Raw genomic sequence first — 25274 nt, 5'->3', positions numbered from 1 at the left:
AGTTTATCGTCTGCATTACTTCTTGGTGTAGCAATTTTAATGGCCAGTAGTGTATTTGTCTGGAGTAGCGAAGTATAGAATTGAAACATGGATGATAAATAGTATAGACAAGAATAGAAGCTTTCGAAATGTGGTGCTCAAGATTAGATGGGTAGATCAGGTAACTAATGAGCAGGTACTGAATAGAATTGGGGAGAAGTGGAATTTGTGGCACAACTCGACAAGAAGAAGGGATCGGTTGGTAGGACACGTTCTGAGGCATCAAAGGATCACCAATTTAGTACTGGAGGGAAGCGTGAAGGGTAAAAATCGTAGAGGGAGACCAATAAAATGAATTCTATAAGCAGATTCAGAAGAGCGTAGGTTGCAGAAGCTACTCGGAGATGACGAGGCTTGCACAAGATAGAGTAGCATGGAGAGCAGCATCAAACCAGTCTCTCGACTGAAGCCCATGACAGCAACAATGAACATTACTTTAGATAGATCTAGTTTTGGTCTACGTTACAGAAGACGCAGAAAACTCGTGGCATGTTGGAACGACTGCCGCGGCCTCAGGAACTCCCGCTTCCAGCTCTTCAGAGTGTTTGAGTTTGACACTTTCGTCTCTTTTGGCCACCGCTTTGTGGTCATTACTTCACGACGGTGCAGCACTCCACTACAATCTGTCCTGTGGGGGCCTCTTCATGTCTGCGTAACTACCGCACTCCACACGGTGTCCGTAACTGAAGTTCTAGTCTCAAAACCGATACGACTTCATTCTGCAAAGCCAATTGTGTGGTGCTGGTTAACGAGATCCTTCACAGCAGGGCCGTTTTCATTCGAGGAGACGACTCCTGCGAGTCCTGTTACCTGCACCGTCACTGGTAAACGGCAGGAGGGTCTTTTATGGACCAACATCGCCGGCCGTTGTGGCCGAACGGTTGTAGGCGCTTCAGTCCGGAACCGCGCGCCTGCTACGGTCGCAGGTTCGAATCCTGCCTCGGGCATGGGTGTGTGTGATGTCCTTAGGTTAGTTAGGTTTAAGTAGTTCTAAGTTCTAGGGGACTGATGACCTCAGATGTTAAGTCCCGTAGTGCTCAGAGCCATTCGAACCATTTGGACCAACGTTACTCCAAGCCACGAACAACACGAATGCGTGGGTAGGATAACTTTTGTGCAGGATGCCGCTCCTCCGCACATTGCACAGCCAGTGAAACGGCTGCTGCAGAGATAATTCGGGAATGTTAGAATTGTCAGCCGTCATTTCCCCCTCAGCCGCCGCCCACATCACCTGATCGTACCGTGTGTGACTTCTGGCTGTGGGGTTATCAAAAGATGTTGTGTTCAGTGCTGCAATAATAAAAGTAGCTGAACTGAAGGCACGCATTGCGTAACGCATTCTGAACTTGGTCCTCGAGATACTCGACTCTATTGTCGGACATGCTGTAAAAACCGATGTCATTTTGTCTCTTATGCGGTTTTTGGCCCCAGTACGATTGAAAACAGATGTCATTTTGCTTCTTATCCGGTTTTTGGCCTCAGGACAACCACCAATCGATTTTTCCTATCCGACGTGGCACGATCTTGTCGTGGTAGATGGGCTTTATTAACAGCGCCATGTAATGGTACTTGAATTACGTAACCATTACGGCACCTCACCTCAACCTCTCGATATCAGCAATATTTTACTGTGTTTCTATAAAATAGTTAACATATTTCTGTGACAACATTCAGATTTGATTTCGTTAATGTAGAGGTACTTTGATACATCGATATGTTTATATTGCAATGATATTATTCTTATGTGTATTCTTTCTTTTGTGACTATGATCTTTGACGTACTTGTAACTCTGATTTTTGGGCGCGTAAGCGGTTATTAGAAAGTGTCATGTTGCAAAGACGCAAATGGTAGTCAGTTTACAAAATGTGAACTTTAACAGTGAGGAAGATATTTTCAAGTATGTTTCATAATGTGATGTTTTATGTGTTACGTGATACTGCAACAAAAGTAATAAAAAAGAAGTAACTTAAATTCGGAGTGCTGATTACTTTTTTTACATCACCATTGTACTAACTTGCGTAAGTTCAATCTTCAAGAATGGTTTATGAAACACATCTATAAAACTTTTGAATATCGCAGAATAACACCTAGGCCTCTTTGCATTCAAGCTTGGAGTCATCATCACTTAGATTATCGACGATTGAGCCATTATTTCCAACAAGACCAGCGTGGGAAACACGAAAAGATGAGTGCCTACTTTATCCATTATTTCATGAAATTACTTTATTAACTTTGCTCTAATGACACCTGCCATGTAATATAACTTTGTTGTTGCCCGAAAATGCACTATTTAGCAGCGTGAGCAATAATCATAATTAATTTTTGACTCTTGTTGTGGTAGGGTTGTAAGAGCCACCACTGCTGGATGGCACACCTGTGCAGTCGTGCACACTGAACAGTACGGATGCTGTAACGTGGAACTCAGAAAATGGTCATCATAGTGCGATCCATCTGTCATTTGTAGCCGAGCCCATTTAAGTTAAGACGCTTACAGCGCCAGATATTCGTAAAATTTACGTTACCTTTTTTTTGGATTATAACCTTTCTCCCTGCGTCAATAATACGGTGTTCAAATCTGAAGTCATTCTATTCAGTGGTTCTCTTTAAACAGCTTTTTGAAACTGGAATTTTAATTATGGACACCCTGTATACCCACCTCAACCTGCTTACTGTACTGAAGCACTGGACTGCCACGACAAATTCACCTCCAGTTCCACATTATCTACTCTTTGATGTCTCAGGATGTGTCCTATAAAACCATGCCTTCTTTTAGACCAGTTGTACAATTTTTTTTTACCTCCAATTAAAGTCGTTACTTTCTCGTTAGCATTCGATGTAGACCTGTAATCTTGAACACAATTCTGTATTCGCCATATTTCCTTCGACTATGTCACCTGCCCTCATCTGATGCTTTGCCTTTCCCCTTTGCCACGCTGTACATCCTTTTACTTTTCGTCTTTCCATTCTAAGGAGTGGTATTTTATAAACGGGCATGCAAACAGGCAGCTACACGTCTACAGTGCTGTCCGATGTGAGGGAATCGTGCACCCACGAACAGTTCAGTCTCCCACGTTAGCCCCTACATCGAGTCCATTGGGAATAAAAGCGGGTGTTTCATCAAATCTACAGCTCCATACGTTCCCACATCTCTTCCTTTACTGCGCACAGTGCCTAAGTTGTCGTCCGCAGCTCGTGGTCGTGCGGTAGCGTTCTCGCTTCCCACGCCCAGGTTCCCGGGTTCGATTCCCGACGGGGTCACGGATTTTCTCTGCCTCGTGATGACTGGGTGTTGTGTGATGTCCTTAGGTTAGTTAGGTTTGAGTAGTTCTAAATTCTAGGGGACTGATGACCATAGATGTTAAGTCCCATAGTGCTCAGAGCCAGAGCCGAAGTTGTCGGTACACTGGACCGCCACACGGATTTTCTGTGGTTTTCGTAAAAGGGTAAAGAGAATGCCGGGTTGGTGCCTTTGGAAAGACACCCTCGATTTCCTTCCTTGTTACGTTCTACCTGAGTCTGTGCTCCGTCTGTGATGACCACACCGTCGACAGCACGTTAAAACCCACCCTCCCTTCTTTTTCCGACAAGTTCTAATTTTTTTTTCCGCTTGTAATGATTTCACTCTAGAATGAAACTACGAAGGTGAAAACAACGCTGGTAATAACGCGTACCGACCACAGTTGAACTCCTTTCGCTTTTTACCGATTAGGTATCAAAGTTAATACCCTATGCAAATGTCAGAGCACGAAGAAAGAAGGAAAAGTTAATTACTCGCTGTTTCCGTACAACTTTTTCGAAGCATACAGCGTTTACTCGAAAATCTTATGAAAATCAGCGTGACTCAGTATTATCTTTCATGAGGCCCTTTGTGATTTTCTGTGGGATGCTAACAGGTGTTTGTGAATCTTGTTCTATTGTCTGTGGTTATATTAATACTCTAGTTTCCACACTGTTAACTGATTTATTATGTCTTCTCTTACAGGTACATTTGGCGTCGTGTCTTGATTCCTTAGCTTTAAGTTCCCTTTTTGACCACGCTGTGGAACAGTTTTTATGTATTAAGGAGATTACTTCTATTTTCATATTTCTATTTTGGTATTTTTATATTACTTTTGTACGATGTCGTTGGCAAAATGGTTAATTAAACCCAAGCAAGCACAGCAAGGTTTTACAATGTATTTTGTTAAAAAGTTTTGGATAAACCTCTTCATTGCTGCCGATCGCTCAATTCTCAGATGCCTTTAATATTATACCAATGATTTTTTTCGTTTTGACCGTAACTTTGCAACACAGTACAGGTGATATTTGTTGTGCCAGATATACTGTATTTCGCCGAAAATTATTTGTGCAATATCACTGGTTGTGTATTTTGATAATAATGGTTTTAAGTGTCAGCTCCACCAGCAGTTTATCAGCAACACGTGTAGAACACTGCCCCCCCCCTCCCCCCCCCCCCACACACACACACACAGACACACACACACACACACACACACACACACACACACACACACACACACACACACACACACACACACACACACAGGCGTTGACGGTGCCCTAATAGATTGAGACGATATGCGTCTGGCAAGAATAATGTTCCCTTCAATCAGCTACAAAATGATGGTAATAACTAAAAAAGATGATTGATATATATTGCTGGAAAGAAATACAACTGGCCATTAAAATTGCTACACCAAGCAGAAATGCAGGTGATAAACGGATATTCATTGGACAAATACATTATACTAGTACTGACATGTGATTACATTTTCACGGAATTTGGGTGCATAGATCCTGAGAAATCAGTACCCAGAACAACCACCTCTGGTCGTAATAACGGCCTTGATACGCCTGGGCATTGAGTTAAAACAGAGCTTTGATGGCGAGTACAGGTACAGCTGCCCATGCAGCTTCAACACGATACCACAGTTCAGCAAGAGTAGTGACTGGCGTATTGTGACGAGCCAGTTGCTCGGCCACCATTGACCAGACGTCTTCAATTAGTGAGAGATCTGGAGAATGTGCTGGCCAGGGCAGCAGTCGAACATTTTCTGTATCCAGAAAGGCCCGTACAGGACCTGGAACATGCGGTCGTTCATTGTCCTGCTGAAATGTAGGGTTTCGCAGCGATCGAATAAAGGGTAGAGCCACGGGTCGTGACACATCTGAAATGTAACGTCCACTGTTCAAAGAGCCGTCAATGCGAACAAGAGGTGACCGGGACGTGTAACCAGTGGCACCCCATACCATCACGCCGGGTGATAAGCCAGTATGGCGATGACGAATACACGCTTCCAATGTGCGTTCAGCGCGATGTCGCCAAACACGGATGCGACAATCATGATGCTGTAAACAGAACCTGGAATCATCCGAAAAAATGACGTTTTGCCATTCGTGCACCCAGGTTCGTCGTTGAGTACACCATCGCAGGCGCTCCTGTCTGTGATGCAGCGTCAAGAGTAACCGCAGCCATGGTCTCCGAGCTGATAGTCCATGCTGCTGCAAACGTCGTGCAGCTGTTCGTGCAGATGGTTGTTGTCTTGCAAACGTCCTCAACTGTTGGCTCAGGGATCGAGACGCGGCTGCACGATCCGTTACAGCCATGCGGATAAGATGCCTGTCATCTCGACTGCTAGTGATACGAGGCCGCTGTGATCCAGCACGGCGTTCTGTATTACCCTCCTGAACCCACCGATTCCATATTCTGCTAACAGTCATCGAATCTCGACCAACGCGAGCAGCAATTTCGCGATACGATAAACCGCAATCGCGATAGGCTACAACCCGACCTTTATCAAAGTCGGAAACGTGATGGTACGCATCTGTCCTCCTTGCACGAGGCATCACAACAACGTTTCACCAGGCAACGCCGGTCAACTGCTGTTTGTGTATGAGAAATCGGTTGGAAACTTTCCTCATGTCAGCACGTTGTAGGTGTGTGCTGCAAACCCGGTGAACTGCGTGTTCCAGAGCTCATTCGTCCACGAGATGTGGGGCAGAAACCCAGGCTTCATGGTTTGGAGGGCCATCAGTTACACCTCACGGTCACATTCGGCGTTCCTTCAGGGTAGAGTAACCACTGCACACGCTATTATCCCCGGGCTGCTGCCATTCCTTCGACAGGAAGGCGCTGTGCTTTCCAGAAGCACAGTGGATGTCCACATACAGCTACTGCGATGCGAACTGCTCTTTGTGGTGTACGACTCCTGCCCAGGCCAGCACCATCACCACATCTCTCGCCAGTCGAACACATCTTGGACACGGTGAAGTGGGAACACGGTCGTTCTCCAGGGTCTGCAACAACCACTGCCAATCTGCAGAAACACGTGCAAGACCCTCGGGACAGCCTGTCGCAGGTCGCCATTCGGCAGCTTTGCGATGCTTTGAATGTGAGAAAATACGCCTCAGTTGGCGCCAGAGGGGGTTATGCTGTTTACTTACCCGACTGTTTCGACTCCCTTCACTGTCACGTGGGTCACATTTGGTCTGAATTTGTTATTATATACTCTAACGATGGTGAACTACCTCTCACTTTAGCTCTGAATAACGGGATCTTCTCCTTGAGGGCGTTGTCTTCTTTTTCCAGCAGTGCAACATGGAGGCAAATTATTAACGACCAGAAGGATTTACTACACTATTCATCTTGAGAATAATTTCACACTAATTGCATTTATTATTTGGAAACAGTACATGTAGTAACGGCAGACTGCAATTAATTGAAATTAACTGGTGCAATGGACTCGAGTGCACTATTTGCAACGAATAAAATAAAGGGATTATCCTACTGTCTACAGCAAAAGTTCAACATAATTGGTTTTATTTCCACACGAAGTAGGCATCAGGAGTGATTTGAAATGGAATGATCATATCAAGTTGATCGTCGGTAAAGCAGATGCCAGACTGAGATTCATTGGAAGAATCCTAAGGAAATGCAGTCCGAAAACTATGGAAGTAGGTTACAGTGCGCTTGTTCGCCCGCTGCTTGAATACAGCTCAGCAGTGTGGGATTCGTACCAGATAGGGTTGATAGAAGAGATAGAGAAGATCCTACGGAGAGCAGCGCGCTTCGTTACAGGATCATTTAGTACTCGCGAAAGCGTTACGGAGTGATAGATAAACTCCAGTGGAAGACTCTGCAGGAGAGACGCTCAGTAGCTCGGTACGGGCTTTTGTTGAAGTTTCGAGAACATACTTTCACCAAAGACTCAAGCAGTATATTGCTCCGTCCTATATATATCTCGCGAAGAGACCATGAGGATAAAATCAGTGAGATTAGAGCCCCCACAGAGGCATACCGACAGTCTATCTTTTCACTAACAATACGAGACTGGAATAGAAGGGAGAACCGATAGAGGTACTCAAAGTTCCCTCCGCCACACACCGCCAGGTGGCTTGCAGAGTATGGACGTAGATGTAGATGTAGAAATATCTACCTTGCACTAGGACTAACTAAATGGTATCAAACCTTAACATGTTGCTTAGCTCCTTATTCTGACGCGTTTAAACAACAGTTTTCGATCACGAAATAAGGATACAGAATAGTAATATGGTCATGAGGCTTCGGGACGACACACTGTTTTCAGAGAGGCAAGTCTCGGTTATGTCTTAATATTTTGACCACTGTCCGATCTTGGTCTATCGTCAGTAAATGAAGTATATTACTTACTAGCAAATTTGACAATTTTTTTTACATTGCCCTGAACCAGTGAGATTCGTAAGTACCATGAAGAGATGTTATGAACAATACAAATCACATACTTCCGCATATATCGATAGCAGTCCACGGCAGAAACACTGAAAAGAGGAAGTAAAACGGCAACATAGATACTTAGCAGCCAATTAGGCTGACGTTTTGTTCCCTGATGATGGGCTAAGTATGAACAATGTCTAGAGAATAAATTTATTTAAACGTAGCTGAGTGTTGTCTCTTTGGAAGTAAGACATCATTCATTAAATTTGTAGAAACTACAGACAGTCGTGCACCCAAAATATATACATTTTATTTGCGGTAACTGCAGTGTTCTCGTCTATCAGTTGCAAATGACTGTTGAACGAACAGAAGACTGGCTGGCAGACTTTTATTTGGGTCCTTCAGCTCACGGTATTATTATGAGGCACTGAGCTCTGTACTCACCTTTCTTTCTGTTTACTGGCTCTCGGGAGGTGCCCATTCAGCCTGTTCAACAGTGTACTGTTACCTCGCAGTTTGTATGTGGATAAGATGTATGGTCTACTAAGTAATTCTGCTTACAGGAAGATTGATAACGATCCTACAGGACGTGTGCAACGGAAGACATCTATACTCCTGAATCCTTCCTCGTTGCCTCCAGAGACGATGAAGCGCTTAAGACCTCATGGCAGCGTACCTCCAAAACTGTATGGCCTTGCGAAGGTACATAAAGACGGACTACCCTTACGGCCAATAGTGAGCAATATTGGGGCCCCCACTTACGATTTAGCCAAACATCTTTCATCCCTGCTAAGGCCATTTGTGGGCAAATGTCCACATCACGTACGAAACTCGGCCGATTTTATCAACAGACTGGGGGCTCTCCGCCTAAGTACTTCTGATCTTTTACTTAGTTTTGACGTGGTGTCTCTTTTTACAAAGGTACCTCTTGCAGACTCCTTGGCACTGATTGGCAATAAGTTTCAGGTGGGAATCACTGCTTTGTTTCGCCACGCGCTCTCCTCAACATATTTTATGTTCAACGTAGAATATTTTGAACAGATTGACGGCGTCGCCATGGGTATCCCCTTGTCTCCCTTGGGGGCCAAGCTCTTTATGGAGGATTTTGAGGAGAGAGCACTTGAATCAGCAGCCCTCAAACCAAATGTTTTTTGGAGGTACGTGGATGATACTTTCGTAGTGTGGCCTCTTGGAGAACACAAATTAATGGAGTTTTTAGATCACCTCAACTCCATTGATGACAACATTCGGTTTACCATGGAATTAGAGAAAAATGGTTGCCTCCCTTTCTTGGATGTGCTAGTTAGACGGAAGAGTGATGGCTCTCTGGGGCATTCAGTTTATCGAAAGCCCACACATACTGATTTGTATTTAAATTCGTCCAGCTGCCATCACCCATCGCAAACAATGGGTGTACTTAAAACACTTGTTCACCGAGCTCATGTAGTGTCAGAGGCAGATAGTTTTCCTGAAGAGCTTGCCCATCTGAAAAGGGTGTTCAAAGAGAATGGATATACTGCCCGGCAAATTAGCAAGGCACTTGCAATTAAGCCAAAGAAACAGGGAGTGGAGAAAGAAGAGAGCACTCGTACTAGAGCTTTAGCTTTTCTTCCCTTTGTTTGCATCATTTCCTTCAAAATTGCAAGAAACCTCCACGGTTTCGAAATGAACGTGGTTTTCCGTCCACCATCGAAGATTTCCGACCTGTTGGGATCAGTGAAAGACGATCTGGTATTGCGGAAGGCGGGAATTTATAAAATACCTTGTCAGTGTGGCATGTCATATATAGGACAAACATTGCGAACAGTGGAAGAACGTTGCACTGAACATCAACGCTGTACTCGCCTTTCGCAACCTAGCAAGTCTGCAATTGCTGAGCATTGCATTTCCACTGGACACTCAATGGAGTATGACAAGACAACAATTTTGGCCACATCAACATCCTTTTGGGACTCCGTCATAAAAGACTCAGTGGAAATTCGCGTGACAGACAATCTTACGAACAGTGACAATGGCTACCAGCTAGATAGTGCGTGGAACCCCGTCATCTCTAAGATCTGCTCCATACGAAGACGTCAGAGTACTCCGATGGCCGCGGCAGTTGACAACGCCGAAGGCAGCTGAGTTCTGCAGTTCCACCAGCGAGGGCGCTGCCGGCGGGCAGTGTGGTTCGTCTGTCTATACGATTTTGACGCATGCGCGGAATACTCGCTGCACGCTATATATTGCAGAACGGAGGGCGTCTTCGTCAGTCTTCGATGGCTCACCTGAGGATGACTGGAAGTTGTCCAGTCGAAATGTCGTGGATGGGAGCTAACGACGACGGGCTGCAAGCCCGAAATCTTTTTGAATAGTGGAATGTCAGTTATTACAACAGAACACCCAGTCCCTCAGCGGAGAAAATCTCTGACCAGGCCAGGAATCTAAGAAGATTCAACACAAACAAACACTGACAAGCAAAGACTTTCACACACACACACACACACACACACACACAAATAAATGCACACGCACACATACAAAAACAATTGCAAACAGAAATAAACGAACACATACAAGCACAGATGTACGTACAGAACCCAGTGGAGAAATGACCAAAGCAATACGAGACAGTTCATCATGTACAAGATTAGATTAGATTAGATTAGATTAGATTAGTACTTGTTCCTTAGATCATGAATACACTTCGTAATGATGTGGAACGTGTCAGGTTAATAAAAGGTGTCTGTACAAGGTATTACATTAGACAGAATATTACATGACACTCAATATTTTTTAATTTTTTTGTGGTGTTGGGAAATTACCCACTTACTATATCCAAAATTTCATCTAATGAGTAGAAGGAGTTGCCATTAAGAAATGCTTTTAATTTCCTTTTAAATGCTATATGGCTATCTGTCAGACTTTTGATGCTATTAGGTACGTGACCAAAGACTTTTCTGCCGGCATAATTTACCCCCTTCTGAGCCAAAGTTACATTTAACCTTGAGTAGTGAAGATCATCCTTTCTCCTAGTGTTGTAGCCATGTACACTGTTATTACTTTTGAATTCGTTCGGATTGTTAATAACAAATTTCATAAGTTAATATATATAAATTGTGAGGCTACAGTGAAGATTTCTAGCTCTTTAAATAAGATTCTGCAGGATGATCTTGGATGAGCTCCAGCAATTATTCTGATTACACGCTTTTGTGCAGTGAACACTCTTTTACTCAATGATGAGTTACCCCAGAATATGATGCCATACCAAAGCAGAGAATGAAAATAGGCGTGGTAAGCTAATTTACTCAGATGTATATCGCCAAAATTTGCAATGACCCTAATAGCATAAGTAGCTGAACTCAAACGTTTCAGCAGATCCTCAGAGTGTTTTTTCCAGTTCAACCCTTCATCAACGCACACACCTAGAAATTTTGAATATTCTACCTTAGCTACCGATTTCTGATCGAAGTCTATATTTATTAATGGGCTCATTCCATTTACTGTGTGGAACTGTATATACTGTGTTTTGTAACAGTTTAATGAGAGCCCATTTGCAGAGAACCTCTAAATGATATTCTGAGAAACATCGTTTACAATTTCACCAGTTAATTCTTGTCTGTCGGGTGTGACAGCTATACTTGTATCATCGGCAAAACGTACAAGCTTTGCATCTTCGTGAATATAGAATGGCAAGTAATTAATATACATGGAGTTACAAAAAGGTACGGCCAAACTTTCAGGAAACATTCCTCACGCACAAAGAAAGAAAATATGTTATGTGGACATGTGTCCGGAAACGCTTACTTTCCATGTTAGAGCTCATTTTATTACTTCTCTTCAAATCACATTAATCATGGAATGCAAACACACAGCAACAGAACGTACCAGAGTGTCTTCAAACACTTTGTTACAGGAAATGTTCAAAATGTCCTCCGTTAGCGAGGATACATGCATCCACCCTCCGTCGCAAGGAGTCCCTGATGCGCTGATGCAGCCCTGGAGAATGGCGTATTGTATCACAGCCGTCCACAATACGAGCACGAAGAGTCTCTACATTTGGTACCGGGGTTGCGTAGACAAGAGCTTTCAAATGCCCCCATAAATGAAAGTCAAGAGGGTTGAGGTCAGGAGAGCGTGGAGGCCATGGAATTGGTCCGCCTCTACCAATCCATCGGTCACCGAATCTGTTGTTGAGAAGCATACGAACACTTCGACTGAAATGTGCAGGATCTCCATCGTGCATGAACCACATGTTGTGTCGTACTTGTAAAGGCACATGTTCTAGCAGCACAGGTAGAGTATCCCGTATGAAATCATGATAACGTGCTCCATTGAGCGTAGGTGGAATAATATGGGGCCCAATAAAGACATCACCAAAATGCCTGCCCAAACGTTCACAGAAAATCTTTGTTGATGACGTGTTTGCACAATTGCGTGCGGATTCTCGTCAGCCCACACATGTTGATTGTGGAAATTTACAATTTGATCACGTTGGAATGAAGCCTCATCCGCAAAGAGAACGTTTGCACTGAACTGAGGATTGACACATTGTCGGATGAACCATTCGCAGAAGTGTACCCGTGGAGGCCAATCAGCTGCTGATAGTGCCTGCACACGCTGTACATGGTACGGAAACAACTGGTTCTCCCGTAGCACTCTCCATACAGTGACGTGGTCGGCGTTACCTGGCACAGCAGCAACTTCTCTGACGCTGACATTAGGGTTATCGTCAACTGCACGAAGAATTGCCTCGTCCATTGCAGGTGTCCTCGTCGTTCTAGGTCTTCCCCAGTCGCGAGTCATAGGCTGGAATGTTCCGTGCTCCCTAAGACGCCAATCAATTGCTTTGAACGGCTTCCTGTCGGGACACCTTCGTTCTGGAAATCTGTCTCGATACAAACGTACGGCGCCACGACTATTGCCCCGTGCTAATCCATACATCAAATGGGGATCTGCGAACTCCGCATTTGTAAACATTGCACTGACTGCAAAACCACGTTCGTGATGAACACTAACCTGTTGATGCTACGTACTGATGTGCTTTATGCCAGTACTGTAGAGCAATGAGTCGCATGTGAACACAAGCACCGAAGTCAACATTACCTTCCTTCAATTGGGCCAACTGGCGGTGAATCGAGGAAGTACAGTACATACTGATGCACTAAAATGAGCTCTAACATGGAAATTAAGCGCTTCCGGACACATGTCCACATAACATCTTTTCTTTATTTGTGTGTGAGGAATGTTTCTTGAAAGTTTGGCCGTACCTCTTTGTAACACCCTGTATATTAAGAATAGCAGAGGACCCAAGGTAGAACCTTGCGGCACCCCATTCTTGATTGTTCCCCAGTTTGAGTAATCAACAGTTTTTTTGCATATTATGTGAACTGCTTATTTCAATTTTCTGCACTCTTCCAGTTAGGTATGACTTAAACCATTTGGACACTATCCCATTTATACCACAGTACTTGAGCTTATCTAGAAGTATTCCATGATTTACACAATCAAAAGCCTAAAGGAGTGGAAGCACTCTGCTGAACGTCACGGCGTGAGGAAATCCGCGGAAAGAAGCAAGCAGACCAGGCAGATGACGCTGATAGCAGGGAACACAGTTTTGTGCAGAGCAACATTATTCCGCTGAGGGCTGCCAGCTCGTCGTCGACTCGGAGAGCCAGGTAAGCGAGGGAGAGGAGTGGTCAGCTGACCGCCCGGCCGTGCTGCAGGTGTGGGCGTGACGGCCGGGGGCGTGGGCATCGCGCTGACGCACCTGCTGGGGCTCTCCAGCATCGTGTCCAAGCTGCTGGAGGAGGCGGCCAGGCTCCAGCAGCACCTGGCGGCCGTCCAGAGCGCCGCCGCCTTCGCCGCCGTCCCCCCGGAGGCTGACTACGGCGCCGGCGGTGAGCTGTTTACCTCCTCTCTCACTCACACGCGGCTTCCTCTGTCGTTCAATTCCGCGTATCTTTAGCAGGCATTTCATACCCACTGCTGGATAAAGGCATCTCGTACATCACTCCTCGTGCTCCCTGTAGGTCTTACCTGGACTCTTAACATCAGCCTCCACATATCAATAAGGTCATCTCGCTATTGCAATTTTGTCATATGATGACATGATGGAGACCGTGGCTGTTGTTTGAAGACAAATGTTGATGGTGTTAGGACAGCAACCAGCCACAAATTATATACAGGGTGAGTCACGTAACGTTACCGCTGGATATATTTCGTAAACCACATCAAATACTGACTAACCGATTCCACAGACCGAACGTGAGGAGAGGGACTAGTGTAATTGTTTAATACAAACCATACAAAAATGCACGGAAGTATGTTTTTCAACACAAACCTACGTTTTTTTAAATGGAACCCCGTTAGTTTTCTTAGCACATCTGAACATATAAACAAATACGTAATCAGTGCCGTTTGTTGCATTGTAAAATGTTAATTACATCCGGAGATATTGTAACCTAAAGTTGACGCTTGAAACCTCCGACGTTCAGTTGCGTGTTGTAACAAACGCGGGCCACGGTCGGCGAGCAGTATCTGCAGGGACATGTTTACGATGACGACCGTTTTTACGAGTGTGGCTGTAGTGCACTGTTGTGGTTTGGTCTAGCTGTCGCAGTGTCCGCATCTAGCGCTTGCTGCTATTGTTATTTTGCATTCGTCTCGGCACGCATACCAACTGTAGTACACCGTGTTACCAGACGTCTGTGATAGTGTAGTGTTGTAGGAACTGTGACCATGGTGTATTCGAACTCTGAAAAGGCGGAGATGATACTCATCTATGGCGAGTGTCGACGAAATGCAGCTGAAGCCTGCAGGGTGTATGCAGAACGGTACCCCGACAGAGAGCATCCAATGTGCCGCACATTGCAAAACATCTACCGCCAAGTGTATGCAACAGGTATGGTCGTAGCACGCAAACGGGTCCGTAACAGGCCCGTCACAGGAGAAGCGGGTGCAGTTGGTGTGTTAGCTGCTGTTGCCATGAACCCACACATGAGTACACGCGACATTGCGAGAGCCGGTGGACTGGGTCAAAGTAGTGTCATGCGCATACTGCATCGTCACCGCTTTCACCCATTTCATGTGTCGCTGCATCAGCAATTACATGGTGATGACTTTAATCATCGAGTGCAATTCTGTCAATGGGCATTAACAGAGAATGCGTTGCAGTTCTACCTGTTTACCGATGAAGCGGGTTTCACAAACCACGGGGCAGTGAATCTACGGAACATGCATTACTGGTCCGTGGACAATCCTCGCTGGCTCAGACAGGTAGAGCGACAGCGACCGTGGACTGTAAATGTATGGTGCGGAATCACTGGCGACCACCTCATTGGTCCTCACTTCATTGCAGGGGCCCAAACAGCTGCAACATACATCGCGTTTCTACAGAATGATCTGCCGACATTTCTCGAAAATGTCCCACTGGAAACGCGTCGACGTATGTGGTATCAGCATAATGGTGCACCTGCACATTCCGCAATTAACACTAGGCTGACCCTTGACAGGATGTTCGACGGGTGTTTCATAGGACGTGGAGGACGCATAAATTGGCCAGCCAGTTCTCCTGATCTTACACCTCTGGACTGCTTTCTGTGGGGTACGTTAAAGGAGAATGTGTACCGTGATGTGCCTACAACCCCACAAGATATGAAACAACGTATTGTGGCAGCCTGCAGCGACATTACACCAGATGTACTGCGGCGTGTACGACATTCATTACGCCAGAGATTGCAATTGTGTGCAGCCAATGATGGTCACCACATTGAACATCTATTGGCCTGACATGTCGGGACACACACTATTCCACTCCGTAATTGAAAACGGAAACCAAGTGTGTACGTGTACCTCACCCCTCATGGTAATGTACATGTGCGTCAGCGAAAAATACCAATAAAAAGGTGTTAGCATGTGGACGTAATGTGCTGTTCCAGTCTCTTCTGTACCTAAGGTCCATCACCGTTCCCTTTGGATCTCTACGTAATTCGGTGCTCTCCGATACACACGATCGAACAGCGGAGGAGTGGTACTCAAGCGTCAACTTTAGGTTACAATATATCCGGATGTAGTTAACATTTTACAATGCAACAAACGGCACTGATTACGTATTTGTTTATATGTTCAGATGTGCTAACAAAAGTAAAGGGGTTCCATTTAAAAAAAGGTAGGTTTGTGTTAAAAAACATACTTCCGTGCATTTTTTTATGGTTTGTATTAACCAATTACACTAGCTCCTCTCCTCACGTTCGGTCTGTGGAATCGATTCGTCAGTATTTGATGTAGTTTACGAAATATATCCAGCGGTAATGTTAGGTGACTCACCCTATATATATATATATATATATATATATATATATATATATATATATATATATATATATATATATATATATAGCACACTGGACTCGCATTCGGGAGGACGACGGTTCAATCCCGTCTCCAGCCATCCTGATTTAGGTTTTCCGTGATTTCCCTAAATCGCTTCAGGCACATGCCGGGATGGTTCCTTTGAAAGGGCGCGGCCGATTTCCTTCCCAATCCTTCCTTAACCCGAGGATGAGCTCCGTCTCCAATGACCTCGTTGTCGACGGGACGTTTAACACTAACCACCACCACCACCACCATACTTTATAATTAATTTAGCAATATCAACACACAAAAAATTCAATGACTCTGTACTAGTGACAAAAGGCATTACAGTTGTGTAAATGAATATATGATCCTTTCCAAACATAGGGCATCATCTTCAAATGTTACGATATATCATAGCATTTGTGATACTCATATGTTTGCAAGCTCTTTGTATGTATCAAAATACGTGGTGCTTGGTAGAAATCATCTGTGACAAATCTTAAGTGTTCAGTGGGAACAATTTACGTATGCAACAATAAGAATGCAATGGGAATGCTTTTACATCTGTTGGACGAATTTTATGAAAACAAACACTCGAAACCGACGTTTCACGTAAGTCACATGCAACGAAAATCTGTAACGCAACCATCGGTGTGTGGCGTGTTTATAATTATGTATTATTTATATTTTAGGACAATTAATCTGTAAAAAACACACCACATGTCATAAATAAAGTATTTAAACCGTCTGAGGATGAATCACAATGATTCGAAACCGGTAACGGTACCCTTTGAATAAAGGAACTGAAAGTAAATTTGTGGCTGGTTGCTGTCCTGACACCACTAACATCTCGCTATTTCCTCATCTTTTCACATCCACCAAAGAACTTACTTGATCCACATACCAACTATTCACTCGCTTACGTCTCCTCACAACATTTACGTTTAACTTCGCCCCTGGTTTCCCCGTATCGATTAAGGCAAATTATGACGCCAGACCTTTGAAATGGTCGACTTTGTTCTGCGCCTGCTCTTGAAACCAGCTTAAGGATAAACAAGAGATAATCTCTTTTAAAAATGTATTACGTGAAAGGTTCAACATTATTATTTGCTTACAAATTTCAGAGAAGTACGTACAGAAGCAGTGGTCGCTGGGTGGGTCCATAGAATTCCAGCAGGTTTCCCTCAAGTATGAGAGAGGTCCAGTGGCCCTGAAGGACGTCAACTTGCGGATAATGGATGGCGAGAAGGTGAGTGTGAACCAAAGCTTCTTTCCCACTGTTCGTTCTGCACTCCAAAGGGCATGTTATAGTTGTTGTGCTTTGATGGTCTCATGCCTGCTACCAGTAACACAAATACACCTCCATCCTGTCAGTCATGTTAATGGTTTCTGCACTCCAGAAACAGGCAGTGCTCAAATTTAGAGAGTAGGAAATAGCTTGCGTGAAAGAAAAGCAGCTACTACGGAATAGGTCGCATTAAAACAAGCAAATCCATTAGTAATTTGTATATTCACTCAAAAGGGAAATCAAACATTTGCCTGTTACATGGCAGAGTCCTATGACGTGGCTGGCAGATAAACTATAGCACAATTAAAACCGGTGCCTTGAAAGTGTTAGGCGACAGCGACACACCAGACAGTGTAGGGTCGAACCCAGGCCCATTACTGGCCCCAGGGAATGTTCAGTGTGAGAAAACCGCCTATAGCGATTATTTTGCATGTCCTGCAGAAACGTAATTAATTCTGGCTGTGCGAGAGAGTGACTGATAAATTACGGAGAAGTAACAAGTTTTATTAAACAGTAGCCCCTGAGAAAGGTAACTGTTACACAGGTGAAACAACACTCCAGTATTTTAAATATTCCAGATGCTAATGTAGCAGAACAAATAAAAGGATGTTAGTGAAACTCCAAGAAATAGCATCACTACCTTGGCGGCAGTGTACTTCGATTTTCGTTCCATTTCGTATTTACCGTTGGTGGGACAGCAGCGAATTGCATGTACTTGTGGTTGAGTGTCCACTGTCAGGATGTCATTATGTAGCAGAGACACTTCCATCACCCCAGTCACTTGTCTCTTGAAAATAAACATGGTACCAATCTTCGAAAGTTAGAGTTTCTACTAAAACATGCTGCAGCCAGAACAACAGGAAAATTTTATTTTAGGGTACCGCTGTCAAATATGTTTGTGGCGGCTCGTCACTGAGTAATTTTGCTATATGATGACAAACAGCAGGAGAATGTCACTGACAGGAGCAGCATCTGAAACGGTCATATGGACACTTGGCCGAAAATGCATTCCTACTGGAGGTGGAGATAAAAGATTTTTGACAGTGACCCCAGTATCGGCACCAGATAGGCAGGGGTACGCCACACAGCCACATGGGACATTCTCCATGCCAGCTGGCACTGTCCGTATTACTTACAATGCGTACAGGCCTTGTTACCTAGGAACCCGTCTCGACAGCGACGGAACTCTTGTCCAGCCTCATCAAGACGATATCGACCTTTCCCGCAATTGGTAAACGGTCCGTTTTAACAAGGGTAATGTTTCACGAAGCAAATACCGTCCGCACTGGCGGAATGTTACGTGATACCACGTACTTATACGTTTGTGACTATTACATCGCCGCCGGCCGTGCGGTTAAAGGCGCTTCAGTCTGGAACCGCGTGGCCGCTACGGTCGCAGGTTCGAATCCTGCCTCGGACATGGATGTGTGTGATGTCCTTAGGTTAGTTAGGTTTAATTAGTTCTAAGTTCTAGGGGACTGATGACCACAGATGTTAAGTCCCATAGTGCTCAGAGCCATTTGAACCATTACATCGCCAACTATCACAAAGCGAAAAAAGTGGTCCAACTAAAACATTCATATTTGTTTATGTACTACTCGAATATGAAATAAAAAATGGGGGTTCCTATTTTAAAAAAACGCAGTTGATATCCGTTTGACCTATGGCAGCGCCATCTAGCGGGTCAACCATAGCGCCATCTGGTTTCGCCCTTCAAGCTGGACAAGTTTCGTTCAGTGTAGTTTTTCCGTTTGACGCTTATTGTTGTGACTTGGCAAGACAGCCAAGCCACTAGGAGAGCAAACCGAAAGGCACGCGTTTAAGCTCACGCAGGCTGGCGTGAGGTCTGGAAGAGGTAAAGTAATTATACTAGCAAAAAAGGTACGTAGCTTCTGGAATACTTAACTTTAATCCATAATTGGTAAACATCTGTCTGACGGTACATGCATCACAAGATAAATAGCAAATGATAATGGTGCCTTGCTAGGTCGTAGCAAATGACGTAGCTGAAGGCTATGCTAACTATCGTCTCGGCAAATGAGAGCGTAATTTGTCAGTGAACCATCGCTAGCAAAGTCGGCTGTACAACTGGGGCGAGTGCTAGGAAGTCTCTCTAGACCTGCCGTGTGGCGGCGCTCGGTCTGCTATCACTGACAGTGGTGACACGCGGGTCCGACGTATACTAACGGACCGCGGCCGATTTAAATGCTACCACCTAGCAAGTGTGGTGTCTGGCGGTGACACCACGCTTATTTCGTGAGATATTTCTCCCCGGTCACTGTGAATGGACCACGCTGTACACTTGTGTGCTTCGTCGCCGGCCTGCACACGTGCGCCTCCACGTGCGCGCAGGTGGCGGTGGTGGGGCGGACGGGCGCCGGCAAGTCTTCGCTGGGGGCGGCGCTGCTGCGGCTGGCTCCGCCCACCTCTGGCCGCGCCCTGCTGGGCGGCGTCGACGTCTGCGCTCTGCCGCTGGCCGCGCTGCGGCGCCGCGTCTGCCTCGTCCCCCAGCAGCCGGCGCTGTTCGCGGGGACCCTGAGGAGCAACCTGGACCCCACAGGGGAGGCGGGCGACGCCGCCGTCTGGCGGGCGCTGGAGCACGTGAGTAGCAAGCGTCCGGGAGGGACCGGGAGCGGTGGCCGCTGTCCACTGCTCACCAGGCTGACCTCTCCCGTGAGGGGCCGGGCTTTGCCTGTTACAGTCTACATCTACATCTACATGTTTACTCTGCAATTCACATTTAAGTGCTTGGCAGAGGGTTCCTCGAACGACAATCATACTATCTTTACCATTCCACTCCAGAACAGCGCGCGGGAAAAACCTAAACCTTTCTGTTCGAGCTCTGATTTCTGTTATTGTATTTTGATGATCATTCCTACCTATATAGATTGGGCTCAACAAAATATTTTCGCATTCGGAAGAGAAAGTTGGCGACAAATTTCGTAAATAGATCTCGCCGCGACGAAAAACGTCTTTGCTTTAATGACTTCCATCCCAACTCGCGTATCATATCTGCTACACTCTCTCCCCTATTACGTGATAATACAAAACGAGCTGCCCTTTTTTGCACCCTTTCGGTGTCCTCCGTCAATCCCACCTGGTAAGGGTCCCACACCGCGCAGCAATATTCTAACAGAGGACGAAAGAGTGTAGTGTAAGTTGTCTCTTTAGTGGACTTGTTGCATCTTCTAAGTGTCCTGCCAATGAAACGCAACCTTTGGCTCGCCTTCCCCACAATATTATCTATGTGGGCTTTCCAACTGAAGTTGTTCGTAATTTTAACACCCAGGTACTTAGTTGAATTGACAGCCTTGAGAAATGTACTATTTATCTAGTAGTCGAGTTCCAACGGATTTCTTTCGTAAGTCGTGTGGATCATCTGACACTTTTCGTTATTTAGCGTCAACTGCCACCTGCCACACCATACAGCAATCTTTTCTAAATCGCTTTGCAACCGATACTGGTCTTCGGATGACCTTACTAGACGGTAAATTACAGCATCATCTGCGAACAACCTAAGAGAACTGCTCAGATTGTCACCCAGGTCATTTATATAGATCAGGAACAGCAGAGGTCCCAGGACGCTTTCCTGGGGAACACCTGATATCACTTCAGTTTTACTCGATGATTTGCCGTCTATTACTACGAACTGCGACCTTCCTGACAGGAAATCTCGAATCCAGTCGCACAACTGAGACGATACCCCATAGGCCCGCAGCTTGATTAGAAGTCGCTTGTGAGGAACGGTGTCAAAAGCTTTCCGGAAATCTAGAAATACGGAATCAACTTGAGATCCCCTGTCGATAGCAGCCATTACTTCGTGCGAATAAAGAGCTAGCTGCGTTGCACAAGAACGATGTTTTCTGAAGCCATGCTGATTACGTATCAATAGATCGTTACCTTCGAGGTGATAAACGGAGAGTGGAGGAGGAGTAGCACTTTAGACATCGTGGCCCAGCTGCTATTACCCTTAAGGGGGGTAGGACGTCACACGGGCCGACTTGGAGCAGGAGAGGTATCGCAGGACATTTTAATTTCCACGCTCTATACTTTTACTAACAAAATTCATAAAACTTTGTCAGCATCACCAGGAAGCATTCAGGATTCACACGCATTGCAGTGGAAGTTCCAAAACATAGCAAAATATATATATATATATATATATATATATATATGTACACATATATATATACTAAGATGGTATCTGTTCTTTCGGACATGCAGCTCATTAGAATGAAATTACAATGAAATGAACACCCTTAGCTGCTTACAGGCATTGACATACGTCAACGGGGACAGGTGAAAATGTGTGCCCCGAGCGGGACTCGAACCCGGGATCTCCTGCTTACATGGCAGACGCTCCATCCATGTGAGTCCCCGAGGGCACAGAGGATAGCGCGACTGCAGGGATTTATCTCTGGCACGCCTCCAGCGAAACCCACATTCTCAACGCATTGTCCCGCACCACATTCGTAGTGCCCCCGCCCATTATACTCAATACTCGCGGCGCGTTCCCGATTCCCGTAAGAGTTCGGGCACTGTTTGTGCATTCGTACAGAAGAAGAAGATGGTCAAGTGGCCGGTGAGCCTTGCCTATGTATATACTAAGATGGTTGGGAATGTGGGTTTCGCTGGAGGCGTGCCAGAGATAAATCCCTGCTGTCGCGCTATCCTCTGTGCCGTCGGGGGCTCAGATGGAGTGCCAGCACGGTGTAGCTCAGCGTGTTCGGTAAGAGGGTTAGCAGCCCTCTGTAAAAAAATCTGAGCTAATCGAACAACAACAACCTTAAACGGATGTCTTACGACGTCCGCCCCGAGCAGATGCAACGAACAAAAGCGAACAAAACGAGATTAAAGAAAAAAAAAAATGGATGGAGCGTCTGCCATGTAAGCAGGAGATCCCGGGTTCGAGTCCCGCTCGGGGCACACATTTTCACCTGTCCCCGGTGACGTATGTCAACTCCTGTAAGCAGCTAAGGCTGTTCATTTCATTGTAATTTTTTTTACATGTGGAATTTCATCTCTTTTTCACTTCTAATGGCTGCATTTGTTGCTTTAGGTACACTTTTCTTTATAAATTAGAGAGATTCTTCGATGAATTTTCCACATCATACATACCATACTTACAGGTGTATGAAACTCTAGAATTTATTTAATTTATGAAAAAACGAATGAGCTGTTATATTTTAAACTTAATGTTTAGAAAAAAACACAAATTTTATAGTTAATTACCTCAATTTTGTACCACAGGTTTTAATAGATTTGGAAAATTCTAGACTTTAATACACCTTTAAGTATGGTTTGTATGCTGGACAAAATTCATCGAAGAATCTCTCTTACTTACGAAGAAAAGGGTACCTATAGCAACAAATGCTGCTATTAGTAAGTTAAAAAAATGATGAAATTTCAAATGTAAAAAAAAATTATTTTTCTATGTTTTACAACTTCCACTGCTATGAGTGTGAATTCTGAATCTTTTCTGGTCATGCCAACAAAGGTTAATGAATTTATTTGTAGTCCACAGCTCGTGGTCGTGCGGTAACGTGCTCGCTTCCCGCGCCCGGGTTCCCGTGTTCGATTCCCAGCGGGGCCAGGGATTTTCTCTGCCTCGTGATGACTGGGTGTTGTGTGATGTCCTTAGGTTAGTTAGGTTTAAGTCGAATCAGTTCTAGGGGAGTGATGACCACTGATGTTAAGTCCCATGGTGCTCAGAGCCATTTGAACCATTTTTCAATCTCAGAGGAGCACTTGCAACCTGCGTCATCAATTATTTGATGGATCTATTCCAATCTGTATCTTCCTCTAAAAATTTTACGCTCTACAGCTCCCTTTAGTACCGTGGAAGCTATTCTGTGATATCTTAACAGATGCACTACTAATCTGTCCCTTCTTCTTGTCAGTGTTTTCCATTTATCCCTTTCCTTGCTGATTGTGTGCCGAACTTCTTCATTCCTTACCTTATCAGTCCATCTAACTTTCAGCCTGCTTCAGTCGCACCACATCTCAAATGCTTTGATTCTCTTCTTTCCCCCTTTTCCCACAGTCCATGTTTCACTACTATACAATGCTGAGCTCAAAACGTACATTCTCCTAAATTTCTTCCTAGGCTTGATGTCAGAAATGCCCTCATTCCCTGTGCTAGTCTGTTTTTTATGTTCTCCTTCCTTAGGTCGTCGTGTTGTATTTTTCTTCCGCTGAATTCCTTCACTTTGTCCACACTGTGAAGACCAATTCTGATGTTACGTTTATCGCTATTCTCATTCCTCCAATTTCTCATTACTTTCCTCTTTCTTCAATTTACTCTCGATCAGTACTCTCTACTCATTCGAACGTTCATTCCACTCAACACATCCCGTGATTATTCTTCACCGAGGATAGCAATGTCGTCAGAAAATCTTACCATTGAAATCCTTTCACCTCAATTTTAATTCCACTCTTAAACTTCTCTTTTATTTACGTCGTCGTTTCTTCGACGTATATATTGAACAGCATAGGTGAGAGATTACATCCCTGTCTTACTCCCTTTTTCATCAGAGCACTTCGTTCTTGGTCTTCCACTCTTATTGTTCCCTCTTTGTTTTTGTACATATTACATATCACCCATCTTTCCCTATAGCTTACCACTAGTTTTCTCAGAAATTCGAACATTTTGCACCATTTACATTATCGTACGCTTTTTCCAGGTCAACAAATCCTACGGACCGGTTCTGATTTTTCTCCAGTCTTGCTTCCATTGTCAACGTCAACGGCAGAATTGCTTCTCTGCATGTTCTGAACGTCACTGGTGTAAGTGGAATATACACTCTTGATGAATACCGGTTCACGGCTCCTAGTTATTGCATCGGTCCCGTGATTCGTGAGTCACTGACGAACTACTTATTTGGTTTATAGGAGGACCTGAGTATGACGCAAATGTAGCGTCTGAATAAGAATTTCTTTGGAAATACCGGTCTTTTGTTCCATTTCCATTATTTATATTGCCAGCCCGTGTCCCAACTCCAGAAGAATGATAAATTTTCATGAGCTGAATATACAGAGCGCCTAAATAGCAAAAACAAAATTTAAGGGAGAGAAAATACACGGAGGTTGAGACATATAGTAGTGCGACATGACTGTCGGAGCACTGCAAAACTTAAAATCCAAACAAGACTCCTGAAGTGAAGGAAGATATGGATATGCTTGGGAGAGTCGGCCAGACAAAACTATTGCACGTGGTTTGTAACATAAAGAAGACCGGCAACATATCCTCAGATTTAAAGAAAAACGTAATCATTTCTACTGCAATAAAAGCAGATGCTGACAGGTGGATATATTACCGAACCTTCAATTTCGTAAATCACGTTTACAAAATACTGGTCAAATTAATTTTCAAAACTGACCTCGGAGAAACTCAGTTTGGGTTCCGGAAAAATTTGAGACACACGAGGCAATATTAGTCGTTCGACTTATAAGATCGTTTAAAGAGAGACAAACCTACTTTTATAGCATTAATAGATTTAAAGAAAACTTTTCACAATATTGACTAGAATACGCTGTTTGAAATTCTGAAGGTTGCAGGAAGCTGGAGCAGAATGTTAGGTACAACTTTCACACAAACCAGACTGCAGTTTTAAGAGTTGAAGGAAAAGAAACGGAAGCTGAGAAGGGCGTGAGACAGGGTTGCCGCCTATCCACGATGCCATTTAATCCGCACATTGAGCAAGCAGTAAAGGAAGTCAAGGATGTATTCAGGTGACACCGAGACAAGAGGATTAGGAACTGAGACACTAAAGCTAGTCGATCAATTTTGTTATCTCGACAAAAAAAAGAATATGATGGTAACTGAAGTAGAAGGGCTGTTCTGAAAATGAGAAATAAGAATATAAATTTAAAAGTTAAAACTTCATTTCTGAAGTTATTCTCTTTACAAAGGCGTC

The 25274-nt window shown here is 44.5% G+C and overlaps 1 protein-coding gene across 1 annotated transcript in view; it reads left to right on the top strand.

Annotated features, from left to right (window-relative positions):
- Positions 1 to 25274, top strand: part of LOC124716877 (ATP-binding cassette subfamily C member 4-like) — a 193344-nt gene that overhangs the window by 144966 nt on the left and 23104 nt on the right. Inside the window, exons 17-19 of the mRNA XM_047243429.1 lie at positions 13439 to 13612; positions 17195 to 17319; positions 19711 to 19959. Coding sequence (XP_047099385.1) covers positions 13439 to 13612; positions 17195 to 17319; positions 19711 to 19959 — 548 coding nt within the window. The remainder of the gene's footprint in view (positions 1 to 13438; positions 13613 to 17194; positions 17320 to 19710; positions 19960 to 25274) is intronic.

Source organism: Schistocerca piceifrons, chromosome 9 (genome assembly GCF_021461385.2).
Source record: "Schistocerca piceifrons isolate TAMUIC-IGC-003096 chromosome 9, iqSchPice1.1, whole genome shotgun sequence".
NCBI classification, from domain to species: Eukaryota; Metazoa; Arthropoda; class Insecta; order Orthoptera; family Acrididae; genus Schistocerca; species Schistocerca piceifrons.
Note: the sequence above shows the minus strand (reverse complement) of the source record. Positions and strands in the feature narration are given on the sequence as shown.